Source organism: Odocoileus virginianus, chromosome 8, assembly GCF_023699985.2.
Source record: "Odocoileus virginianus isolate 20LAN1187 ecotype Illinois chromosome 8, Ovbor_1.2, whole genome shotgun sequence".
NCBI classification, from domain to species: Eukaryota; Metazoa; Chordata; class Mammalia; order Artiodactyla; family Cervidae; genus Odocoileus; species Odocoileus virginianus.
The window spans coordinates 37,859,256-37,873,027 of record NC_069681.1 but is presented as its reverse complement, the minus strand read 5'-3'; the positions used below and the strand labels follow the sequence as shown (position 1 = coordinate 37,873,027).

The following is a 13,772-nucleotide window of genomic DNA, read 5'->3' as shown; positions in this document are numbered from 1 at the left end:
ATGAAGGAGAAATCAAATGCTTTACAGACAAGCAAAAGCTGAGAGAATTCAGCTCCACCAAACCAAATCTTCAGCAAATGCCAAAGGATCTACTCTAGACAGGAAACACAGAAAAGGTTTATAAACTCAAACCCAAAAAAACAAAATAAATGGCAACAGGATCATAATTATCAATAATTACCTTAAATGTAAATGGGCTGAATGCTACAAACAAAAGACAAAGACTAGCTAAAAGGATACAAAAACAAATCCCTATATATGCTATCTACAAGAGACCCACCTCAAACCAAGGGACACATACAGACTGAAAGTGAAGGGCTGGAAAAGGTATTTCATGCAAATGGAGACCAAAAGAAAGCAGGAGTAGCAATACTGATATCAGATAAAATAGACTTTGAAATAAAGTCCATGGAAAGAGACAAAGAAGGACACTACATAATGGTCAAAGGACCAATCCAAGAAGAAGATATAAAAATTATAAACATATATGCACCCAACAAGGGCTTCCCTCATAGCTCAGTTGGTAAAGAATGCACCTGCAATGCAGGAGACCCCAGTTTGATTCCTGGTTCAGGAAGATCCGCTGGAGAAGGGATAGGCAACCCACTCCAGTATTCTTGTGCTTCCTGTGTGGCTCAGCTGGCAAAGAATCCACCTGCAATGTGGGAGACCTGGGTTTGATCCCTGGGTTTGGAAGATCCCCTGGAGAAGGGAAAGGCTACCCACTCCAGTATTCCTGCCTGGAGAATTCCATGGACTGTAAAGTCTATGGGGTCACAAAGAGTTGGACACGGCTGAGCAACTTTCACTTTCACACAACCAACATTAAGTGTTAAGTGTTAGTCACTCAGTTGTGCCCAACTCTTTGCAACCCCATGGACTGCAGCCCACCAGGCTCCTCTGTCCATGAGACTTTCCAGGCAAGGATACTGGAGTGGGTTGCCATTTCCTTCTCCAGGGGATCCTCCCAACCCAGGGATCGAACCCAGGTCTCCTGCACTGCAGGCAGACTCTTTACCGACTGAGCTACAAGGGAAGCCTGCAACCAACATTGGAGCACCTCAATACAAAAGGCAATGCTAACAAGTTTGAAAGGGGAAATTAACAGTAACACGATAAGAGTGGAAAACTTTAGTACCCTACTCACACATATGGGTAGATCAACCAAACAGATAATTAGCAAGGAAACACAAACTTTAAATGATACAATGGGCCAGTTAGACCTAATTGATATCTATAGGAAATTCCACCCAAAACAATGAATTCCACCTTTTTCTCAAGTGCACACAGAACATTCTCCAGGATAGATCACATCCTGGGCCACAAATCTAGCCTTGGTGAAGTCAAAAACATTGAAATAATTTCAAGCATCTTTTCTGATCACAACACAGTAAGATTAGATGTCAACTACAGGGGGAAAAAAACTATTAAAAATACAAACACAAGGAGGCTAAACAACACATTTCTGAATAACCAGCAAATCACAGAAGAAGTTAAAAAGGAAATGAAAATATGCATAGAAACAAATGAAAATGAAAACCTGACAACCCAAAACCTATGGGATTCAGTAAAAGTAGTGTTACGGGGAAGGCTCATAGCAATACAAGCTTACTGCAAGAAACAAGAGAAAAATTAAACAACTAATCTAACTCTACACCTAAAGCAACTAGAAAAAGAAGAAATGAAGAACCCCAGGGTTAGTAGAAGGAAAGAAATCATAAAAATTAGAGCAGAAATTAATGAAAAAGAAACAAAGGAGACTATAGCAAAAATCAACAGAACTAAAAGCTGGTTCTTTGAGAAGATAAATAGATGAAATCATTAGCCAGACTCATCGAGAAAAAAAAAGGAGAAAAATCAAATCAACAAAATTAGAAGTGAAAATGGAGAAATCACAACAGACAACACAGAAATACAAAGGATCATAAGAGACTATATCAGCAACTATATGCCAATAAAATGGACAACTTGGAAGAAATGGACAAATTCTTAGGAAAGCAAAACCTTCCAAAACTGAACCAGGAAGAAATAGAAAATCTTAACAGACTGATCACAAACATAGAAATCAGAACTGTGATCAAAAATCTTCCAACAAACAAAAGCCCAGGACCAGATGGCTTCACAGCTGAATTCTACCAAAAATTTAGAGAAGAGCTAACACCTATCCTACTCAAACTCTTCCAGAAAATTGAAGACAAAGGTAAACTCCCAAACACATTCTATGAGGCCACCATCACTCTAATATCAAAACCAGACAAAGATGCCACACACACAAAAAAGAAAACTACAGGCCAATATCGCTGATGAACATATATGCAAAAATCCTTAACAAAATTCTAGCAAACAGAATCCAAGAACATATTTAAAAGATCATATGTCATGACCAAGTGGGCTTTATCCCAGTAATGCAAGGATTCTTTGATATTTGCAAATAAATCAATGCGATACACCACATTAACAAATTGAAAGATTAAAAACCATATGATTATCTCAATAGGTGCAGAGAAAGCCTTTGACAAAATTCAACATCCATTTATGATAAAAAAGAAAACCCTCCAGAAAGCAGGCATAGAAGGAACATACCTCTATGTAATAAAGGCCATATATGATAAACCTACAGCAAACATTATCCTCAATGGCAAAAAATGAAAAGCATTTCCCCTAAAATCAGGAACAAGACAAGGATGCCCACTCTCACCAGTACTACTCAACATAGTTTTGGAAGTTTTAGCCACAGAAATCAGAGAAGAAATATAAATAAGAGGAATTCAAATTGGAAAGAAGTAAAACTCTCACTGTTTACAGATGACATGATCCTCTCCATAGAAAATCCTAAAGACACCACCAGAAAATTATAAGAGCTAATCAATGAGTATAGTAAAGTTGCAGGATATAAAATTAATACACAGAAATCCCTTGCATTCCTATATACTAAAAATGAGAAAACAGAGAGAGAAATTAAAGAAAAAATTCCATTCACCATTTCAATGAAAAGAATAAAAGACTTAGGAATAAATCTATATAAAGAAACAAAAGGCCTGTAGATACAGAAAACTATAAAACACTGATGAAAGAAATCAAAGGGGACACAAATAGATGGAGAAATATACCATGTTCATGGATCAGAAGAATCAATATAGTGAAAATGAGTGTACTACCCAAAGCAATATATATGTATATAGATTCAATGCAATCCCTATCAAGCTACCAACAGTATTTTTCACAGAACTAGAACAAATAATTTTACAATTTGTATGGAAATACAAAAAACCTCAAATAGCCAAATCAATCTTAAGAAAGAAGAATGGAACTGGAAGAATCCACCTTCCTGACTTCAGACTATACTACAAAGCTACAGTCATCAAGACAGTATGGTACTGGCACAAAGACAGAAATATAGATCAATGGAACAAAACAGAAAGCCCAGAGATAAATCCATGCACCTGTGGACACCTTATCTTTGACAAAGGAGGCAAAAATATATAATGGAGAAAAGACAATCTCGTTAACAGGTGGTGCTGCGACAACTGGTCAACTGCCTGTAAAAGAATGAAACTAGAACACTTTCTAACACCATACACAAAAATAAACTTAAAATGGATGAAAGATCTTAATGTAAGACCAGAAACTATAAAACTCCTAGAGGAAAACATAGGCAAAAACATTCTCTGACATAAACCACAGAAAGATCCTCTATGACCCACCTCCCTGAGTAATGGAAATAAAAGCAAAAATAAACAAATGGGACCTAGTAAAACTTAAAAACTCTTTCACAATGAAGGAAACTATAAACAAGGTGAAAAGACAGCCTTCAGAATGGGAGAAATAATAGCAAACGAAGCAACTGACAAAGAATTAATCTCAAAAAGCAGCTTCTGCAGCTCAATTCCAGAAAAATAAATGACCCAATCAAAAAATGGGCCAAAGAACTAAACAGACATTTCTCCAAGGAAGACATACAGATGGCTAACAAACACATGAAAAGATGCTCAACATCACTCATTATCAGAGAAATGCAAATCAAATCCACAATGAGGTACTATCTCATGCTGGTCAGAATGGCTGCTATCAGAAAGTCTACAAACAGTAAATGCTGAAGAGCATGTGGAAAAAAGGGAACCCTCTTACACTGTTGGTCGGAATGCAAACTAGTACAACCACTATGGAGAACAGTGTGGAGATCCCTTAAAAATCTTCAAATAGAACTGCCATATGACCCAGCAATCCCACTACTAGGCACACAGACCAAGGAAACCAGAATTGAAAGAGACACATATACCCCAATGTTCATAGCAGCACTGTTTACAATAGCTAGGACATGGAAGTAACCTAGATATCCATCAGCAGACGAATGGATAAGAAACTTGTGAACATATATGCAATGAAATATTACTCAGCTATTAAAAAAAACACATTTGAATCAGTTCTAATGATGTAGATGAAACTGGAGCCTACTATACAGGTGAAGTGAGTCAGAAAGAAAAACATCAATGCAGTATATTAACACATATATATGGAATTTAGAAAGATGGTAATGACGACCCTATATGTGAGACAACAAAAGAGACACAGATATAAAGAACAGACTTTTGGACAGACTTTTGGGAGAAGGTGAGGGTGGGATGATTTGAGAGAACAGCATTGAAACACGTATATTGCCATATGTGAAATAGATAACCAGTTCAAGTTCAATGCATGAAACAGGGCACTCAAAGCCAGTGTACTGGGACAACCCAGAGGGATGGGATGGGGAGGGAGATGAGTGGGGTGTCTGGGATAGGGGACACATGTACACATGTGACCGACTCGTGTCAATGTATGGCAAAAATCACCATAATATTGTAAAGTAATTAGCTTCCAATTAAAATAAGTAAATTGATTTTAAAAGTTAGTCAAGACTGACTTTGTCCTTGGGCACTTATAAGTTAATGGAAACATTGAATTAAAAATAAGACATGAATATACATACTGGAAAAATCACTCTAACATAAGCATAACAAAAATACACACAGCCAAGATTAAGCCTGTAGGATTATTACTATTTAATAACTTCAATATAAGTACATTGTGCTCAAGGACACTCTACAAATTTAGGTACAGTGCTGGGAGGGTTTGAAAAATGCCATCACTTTTCCTGCTTCAAGATTATCTTTCCGCTTAAAGCTGGGGCCACCACTGGCTAAACTAAGCCTGAAGCGTCTACAACACCCACAAAGAAGAGACCAGAGAAGGCATTTTATTTGTTAAACAAAGGCATCCAACAGATTGTAGTTGTTACCAATTATATGTTACCTATTTTTTAAACCAGTGTTTCTCTTACCGGAGTGATGAAAACCACATCCCAAAGCAGCTTTGCAACAGCAGAAGGAAAATGAGAACCGCCATCCCAGCAAGACACGACATTCCTGTTTCCATCCAGAGCAGGGCAGTCACTGTGATAGCCTGCAGTGGCCCCACCCACAGATAGTGCAAGAACATCGTTACCTTAAAGAAAGATAAAAAAGAAAAAGATAAAGAAAAAGGATGTTATTTAAAAAAAAACAAAAAACAAAAAAAAAACACCAGTAAGGACATAGTACAGAAATAATGTGCTTGTAAAGAAGATACAGGAACCAAAACAGAAATGATCACAGTGGGTTTTAAGCCTGCCAAAGCAGAAATCCACACATCCACCCCAGCTGACACTGTTCCGGGGCAGCTCAAGGCTGACCAGGGAAAACCCAACCAGCAACACTGGCAGGAAGGTCTGAATTTTATCCACAACACAGATGAGCTCAGGTCTTCCCCAACTCTCTCTTTTCCAAAATTCAGCCACCATCTCCCCAAGAGAGGGTATATTATGGTACCTACTACTTTCTCCAGTAATTACTTAAGTATTTACCTCCCTGACAGGCTGTGGCTTTTTCAGGGCAAACACTAAGCCTAATTTATCCCTGAAACTGAATAGAAGTCTTACTTCATGTTTGATGAATGAATAATTGAAGGAGAAGTGGTCTAGTGCAATACAGACCTGACCAACAGCTACAACACCCTGGTAAATGTGATCTATTCATAAAGTAAGTGGGGGGAAAAGTGCAGTGGGATGGTGGAGAGGAGGTTGTGTTTGGCTGAGGATCACCCACCTGGCATATTCCTCTCAGGCTCCTTACACAGCAGGCACTGAATAGGGCACAGGGGAAAGAACAACCCCTGCCCACCAGGCCTTCATCATCCAGAGGAGGAGGAAGACAGCCCAGCCACACCAATACCATGTGCCAAGAAGGGTCAAACCAGGAGGACTCCTAGGGACACTAACCAAGCTAGGCAAGAACACTGCTGCCTGTCTATTATTAGAAAAACAAAAATCTTATCCACAGGAGAACACACATTGTTACATCTAAGTTGCACACAGAAGAAACAAGAGTTGGATAAAAAGGACCCTTGTCTTAGGTCCTCGACAGAACCCTGGCTGACACCAAACCCTGGCACCTGGCATCCCAATAAGCTACACGGAGTGAGAAGGATGGGAACTGGAAGAGGCTCCCTCAGGGGCAGCTCACCTGGTCAAACCTGCTCACATCATTGGACAGCAGATTGACTATCTGTCCTGTGGTGGTCTTCCCCATGGCTGAGCTACTCAGACGAAGTACCTGAAGTGAGAAAAAGATACAAAGAATTGGATTGCCAAGGTGATACCAAGTCAATCTTAGAACATAGCAAAATGGAGTGTGTTTTCATGGGGTCTTGAGCAGTGCTAGAACAGAGAGGGTGACCCCAAACAGCAGGGCTATAGGGACCTACATTCATCCTTTATCTCCTCAATGTGGTGGCAGCCCCACCCATAAGAACAGCAAAGGGATGAGCAGGAGGTAGAAGCAAAATTCTACACCCTGTTTTTCAATGAACTTGAACCTGCCCAAAGGATAAAGGGATGTTGATTTAGACTTAAGAATCAACCAAAAGAAATTTGAGCCAAACTAGATGAGAGTGGAAAGGCTGCCTTAAAGTAAGAAATTAGAGGACTTGGATGGACTATAAATCTGGAATTGATTATTAATTCTGTGCATGACCTCATTTAAATACTTTGGGCTTAGTTTATTCATTCTGAAATGAGTGAGTATAATGTTCAAAACACTGTTCCTATGAGGAAACTCTGTTCTTAATGCCAGTCTGCTAACTTTACAAAAAACACAGCCTCTGCTGCACAATTCCTTTATTTGTTAAGAAAAATGCCCTAGAGACTTGAGGAACCTGAACAGACACCATGAGCTGCTTCAAAGACCACCAATTGGATCCAAACAGTCTCATGGTTCATAAAACTGTTTCATTTAGTCCTCAGGTTAAACAGAAAAATCAATGATAAAGTGGAAATGTAAAACAACATAGCTGCCATAGAAGAGAATTTGGCAGTTCGGCTGATTCATGTCAACGTATGGCAAAAACCACTACAATATTGTAAAGTAATTAGCCTCCAACTAATAAAAATAAATGGGAAAAAATAAAACAAAACAAACAAAGAAACAAAAACTAAACACAAAATTAGCATCAGTTCAGTTCAGTTGCTCAGTTGTGTCTGACTCTTTCAGTTCAGTTCAGTCGCTCAGTCGTGTCTGACTCTTTGCAACCCCATGAATTGCAGCACGCCAGGCCTCCCGTCCATCACCAACTCCCAGAGTTTACTCAAACTCATGTCCATCGAGTCAGTGATACCATCTAGCCATCTCATCCTCTGTCATCCCCTTCTGCTCCTGCCCTCAATCTTTGCCAGCATCAGGGTATTTTCCAATGAGTCAGCTCTTCGCGTCAGGTGGCCAAAGTATTGGAGTTTCAGCTTCAGCATCAGTCCCTCCAATGAACACCCAGGACTGATCTCCTTTAGGATGGACTGGTTGGATCTGTTTTCAGTCCAAGGGACTCTCAAGAGTCTTCTCCAATACCACAGTTCAAAAGCATCAGTTCTTCGGTGCTCAGCCTTCTATATAGTCCAACTCTCACGACCTTTGTTGGCAAAGTAATGTCTCTGCTTAATATGCTCTCGAGGTTGGTCATAACTTTCCTTCCAAGGAGCAAGCATCTTTTAATTTATAATACAGCAATTCCACTTCTGGGAATGTACTCAAAAGAACTGAATGTATGACCTTGAATAGATATTTATACATTTGTGTTCAGAGCAGCAATGGTCATAATAGCCAAAAGGTAGAAACAATCCAAATGTTCATAACAGATGAATGGATACAGAGAATGCTGCATATACCTATAATGGAATATTATTTGGTTGTAATATGAAATTAAATTCTGACACCTGTTTCACCATCAATGTACCCTTAAGACACTGGACTACATGACATAAACAAGACACGAAATGACAAATATTTTACAATTCCATTTACATGACACAAAGTCAAATTCAAAGATTGAAGTAGAATGGTGATGGCTGGTAGGGGTTGGAGTGGGGTGACTGGAGAATTAGTGTTTATTGAATGCAGAGGATCACTTTGCAAAGATGAAATTCTGGAGATGAAGAGCAGTGTTGTTTCTTCAACAATGTAAATGCACCTAATGTCACTAAATTGTTGTTCAGTCACTAAGTCATGCCCAACTCTTTGCAATGCCATGAACTGCAGCACACCAGTCTCTTCAGTCCTCCATTACCTCCTGAAGTTTGCTCAAATTCAAATCCATTGAGTCAGTGAAGGTATCTAACCATCTCATCTTCTGCCACCCCTGTCTCCTTTTGCCTTCAATCTTTCCCAGCATCAGAGTCTGTTCCAATGAGTCAGCCCTTCATGTCACTAATGTCACTAAACAATGTGTGCAAAATGAGTTAAAAGTGTAAATTTTATGTTGCGCATATTTTATAATAATTTTTAAAAATCAACGACCAAAAGCCAAGAGTAACTTTACCGAATTTGTAGAAATGGCAAATCATTTTATTTATGACATATCCCACAAGATCATTTAAAGTTCAGCTAAAAAGAGCCTAAAAATTTCCCAAAGGTGACACTCCAAAGTATTAGTGGGAAGAGGAAGAAAACAGGTGGACAATGGCTCACCTGTGCAGCAAAGAGTGAGCTTTGACTGAACCATGACCTCACACCTAACTGAAGGTTTTCACAGTGCAGTTCTGGTGAAATTTCACACATACTTATGATAGCTAAGCATGATCTAGAAAGACAAATATCTAGCTAACTTGTGGAGAAATCTGAGTACTCATCTCCTAAACAGTGAAAGGTGCCAGAGAATAACAAATATATGATGGGGGACAATGAAGAACCCTGGCTAGAGTGTACAGTCACCACTGCCATTTCCATGTCTCCCAGGAGGAAACCAGCTCTTGTGCCAAACACACACAGTGAGATGCCAGGGGCCCTGGGTTCATACAGTGCTGAGATTAATAAGACTCTGCTCAAGGAAAGATGAGGAGAAGACACTTTACATTTTGCCAAGAAAAACATTCCCAAGAAACAGAAGCTCTAGATAAGCAACATAAGTAGCAACTAGGTAAAAGAAGCGAAAATTTCAATTTAAATTGTTTGGTTTTAGCTTTTGATTAGGATTTTATCTTTTAATAAAAATTATGTGTATTAAGATGAACAACATGAAGCTTGCTAAAAATATACATTGGGAAATGATTTCTGTAGTAAAACCAATGAACATATTCACACTTTATGTAGTTACCATTTTGTGTGTCTTCTGAGAACAGTGAGGGCTTCCCTTGTGGCTCAGCTGATAAAGAATATGCCTGCAATGTGGGATACTTGGGTTTGATCCCTGGGTTGGGAAGATCCCTTGGAGAAGGAAAGGCTACCCATTCCAGTATTCTAGGCTGGAGAATTCCATGAACTACATAGTCCATGGGGTTGCAGAGTCGGACACGACTGAGCAACTTTCACTTTCACACTTTCACTTGAGAACACTTCAGATCTACTCTCGCAGAAAAATTCAAGTATATAATACAATTAAATAAGGATTTTTTAAAGCAAATAACCCAGGGCAACAAGATACTGAGAAACAAGTTTACACATAGCCCTTCAACAGTTGACATGGTATATCTGTGGCAATTTCTTTGTAAAGACACCTGAAATCCTAATTCCTTTTACACTAGCTAAGATCAGGGTAAGCTATGAAATAGTTGTGTGTCATTTCTCAATATAAAAATCACCGAACACATAAAATCAGGTCCTATTAAAACTTCTATAATGCATACTAAAGACAAAAAGGAAACATAGTATTATGAAAATAACTTGAAAGAACAGCAACAAATTCTCTCCCAAATTACTAAAGACAATGAAAATTTTCAAGTTTTATCCAAAATATCCAATTATTTTAATACCAATAAAACAATTGTAACTATAGCATATAGTGAGTCTGAATTTAGCCTGAATTATATTTATATTTTTCTTTAGTTAACACAACAGTACTGAATGTGATTAAATGAGCCATTGAAAAATATAATCATTCGCTTTCTTAAATCCATTCTGTTCTCCAAGATTTAATTTTATGGATCCAATCCTGAAGCTCACTTTTAAATACAGCTTTGAAGATTTTACTGAACAACAACAACAAAATTTCCAGAAATACCACTATGAAAATTAGGCATGAAAACATTGAAAATCAATGGCGTACCTTTGATACTTTAATTTTTTAATTAGATTTCATTACAGATTGAGTGGATATTATGCAACAATGGATATTATGTGGCTACAACTCATAAAAGGTAGCCCTGATCCAATCTCAGTAGAAAACTTTTCATTATATATTGAAAAAGTTTGCTTAAAGAGCAACAACAACAAAAACTTGACTTGGTGCAAATAGCAAGCTTCTCCAGTAAAGTAAAAATGATCCCAGTTACAAAATTTTTAGTTTACAGAGAACTTTCCCTAAATGTTTCTGATGCTTCAGGGGAGGTACACACTGTGGAACCGAGTGACACTCACCTTGCGGTAGATCATATGGCACACGGCTACTCTCAGCCTCATCCCCACACGCTGAATGTGATAGAAGTAAAAGTGGTGCAGAACGGCCCACACGAGCACGCTGGCGCTCAGCCCTGCAGCATAGCCATAGGCTTCGCGCAAAGCAGCAATATCCGTGCGATTGGAGTTTTCAACATAATTAATCATTTTCCCCAAAAATAAGGGCTGAACTACTCTGGTGCCTTCCTAAAAGGATAAAAGGCTTAATTAGAAATGCAAGCTCTACCAGTTTTCTTAACACAAGCTTTACTTTCACCATTAGCGTATTAAGAGGGCATTTTTGGCAAAACACTATATTCACGATTCACCTGAAAAGATAATATCTATCTACTATTAGACAAGCAAACAATAGTTTTAACCTTAAGCCAAAATTTTACATTCAAAGATAATGAAGCCTTAGTACTTCGTGCTCACTACATTTTAGAAGCTCAATAAATACTACAACCAGTGCTTTGGAATGCATTTGGCAAAATAGCAAGTGATTCTTAGGGTGCTGGTGCTAAGTCGCTTCAGTCACACCCAACTCTTTGTGACCCTGTGGAGTGTAGTCCACCAGGCTCCTCTGTCCATGGGATTTCTCAGGCAAGGATACTGGAGTGGGTTGCCATTTCCTTCTTCAGGGAATATTCCTCACCCAGGGATCGAGCCCGTGTCTCTTTATGACTCCTGCATTGGCAGGCGGGTTCTTTATCGCTAGCACCGGAAGAAGGGAAGAAATTTGCTTCCACATGAACAAGCTCTGCTGGCAGCCCATCCCTGTCCCCCTGTTCTTTCAACATCTCAGCCTAACAGAAAGTCAAAATGGTTCATGTATGGGAGACACACTCTTATCACCTTCTTAAAAGTCTTTATGAACTGAGACACTGGAACAAATGCATTCACCTGTACCCACTCCAAACTTCACACATCAGTACAACAGGAAAACAGAGCCCAGACTCTGTTGGAACATCACAAGGAAACCAGGTGGGGAGGTTCTCAGGGTCTCAGCCGCAAGGGACACTGTGTCAATATGTCTCTATCCTCTAGAAGCTGGGATGTTCCTTGGAATCAAGCTAAAAAATAATTTTCATCCATGGTTTGCCATCAGTCACTTATTGAAGGTGCTGGTTTGGAAGAAATGTTACCAATCATCTCTTCCCTAAGGCAAAAGTTAAAATCCTAAACCAGTGAGGTGGGGGACACTGAGGCTTCTCCCCTGAGTAAGGCTTAGGGAAAGCAATTTTCTTTCTCAAAACTAAAGGTAGAAAACTGCAACACTTGCTCACCCTGCCAAATGGCCACTCCACCCCACAACCTACTTCTTTCCTCTAGTCACCCCTTGAAGGTCCCCTTCTCTCCCATCAAAGAAAACCAAACACTCAACACAAATCCAAGTCATCAAAAGTAAACACCATGACCCTCAACATCATTTCCTCCACAGACTTCTCAAAAGACAAAATGTCAAAACTTTGGAAATCTTTCAGGAACTTGACTTTGGAGCAAGATTTTCCTTTTAAGCAATCCTTCCTTATTAACACAGACAGGATAAACAACTGACAGACTTTCCTTGATAGCAGTCTTCTGTCTGTCTGAAGTTGCGGAAAGGATATGCAAGAGGAAGGGAAGGAGAATCCCAAACAAACACAAACAAAACTAACAAACATTTTCTGTTCAACAAACTAGTGCCTGATAAGGATATATAGAGAAAGTTGTCCGCATTCCTAAAATGGATGTAACATTAAACTCTGACACTCCTGTCTTGTTCTGCACACATGAACCCACACGTTCACAGACTACACAAACTGCCTCACCTTCCACAAGGTAATAGGCTTCATCTACTACAGAGATCACTGTTAAGCCAAAGAATTGAGTGGGATCATCAGATCAGAGTAAGAGGAGCTATTCTCAAGAACACAAAGGTTCACGGTTATATTTCTGGCAAGCCCTATCATTCACCCGTAGAGGCTCTAAGAGCTTATGGAAGAGCCCCTCGCATTGTACATTGTAAAACAGACTTTGTATAGACTTCACTGAGATAGAAATATGAAGGCAGAGAAACAAGAATGTCAGCCCAGGCATGGCCAAGGGCAGTGCAGTGCTACAGCCTGCAAACCTGGGGCTCTCTACCAGAAGCCCAGCACTAACATCTGTCATCCCAAAATGTCCTAAAACTTATGATTTTCTTTGGGAACCATCGTTGCCTGTTACTCAGCTCTCCTTTTGACCCTGATACCATTCTAATTACAACAGAAATACGAGTAACCTCACCCCCTAAAGAGAATACTGATAGATGCAACAAATTCACCAAAAAGTAGTACAAAATAAAGGCACCTGATTACCATCTGATTGGATTTTTTCTGCTGAGTTACAGTATTTAATAACCCAGTTGAGCAAACAGCCTCATTAAGGAATACTGCTGTGGACTTCCCTGGTGGTCCAGTGGTTAAGAATCTGGCTGCAAATGCAGGGGACACAGGTTCCATCTCTGGTCAGGGAAGATCCCACATGTCATGGAACAACTAAGCCTGTGCTCCACAACTACTGAGCCACACGTGGTGATTACTACTGAAGCCATCACACCTAGAGCCTGTGCTCCGCAACCAGAGAAGCCACTGCTGTGAGAGGCCCGCTCACTGTAACTAGAGAAAAGTCCTTGCTCAGCAGTGAAGACCCAGTGCAGTCAAAATTCTTTTTTTTTTTTTTAAAGAGTAATGCCAGTGGTGAAGGACAGGGAAGCCTGGCGTGCTGCAGTCCATGGGGTAGCAGACACCGACACGACTGAGCGACTGAACAACAAATGCCAGCCCTGGCTCACAGCTTCCACTCCTCTGTTTGCTC

The 13,772-nt window shown here is 39.5% G+C and overlaps 1 protein-coding gene across 1 annotated transcript in view; it reads right to left on the bottom strand.

Annotated features, from left to right (window-relative positions):
- Positions 1–13,772, bottom strand: part of LOC110127198 (ATP-binding cassette sub-family C member 4-like) — a 173,325-nt gene that overhangs the window by 147,853 nt on the left and 11,700 nt on the right. Inside the window, 3 exon segments of the mRNA XM_070471119.1 lie at positions 5,321–5,484; positions 6,540–6,629; positions 10,917–11,141. Coding sequence (XP_070327220.1) covers positions 5,321–5,484; positions 6,540–6,629; positions 10,917–11,141 — 479 coding nt within the window.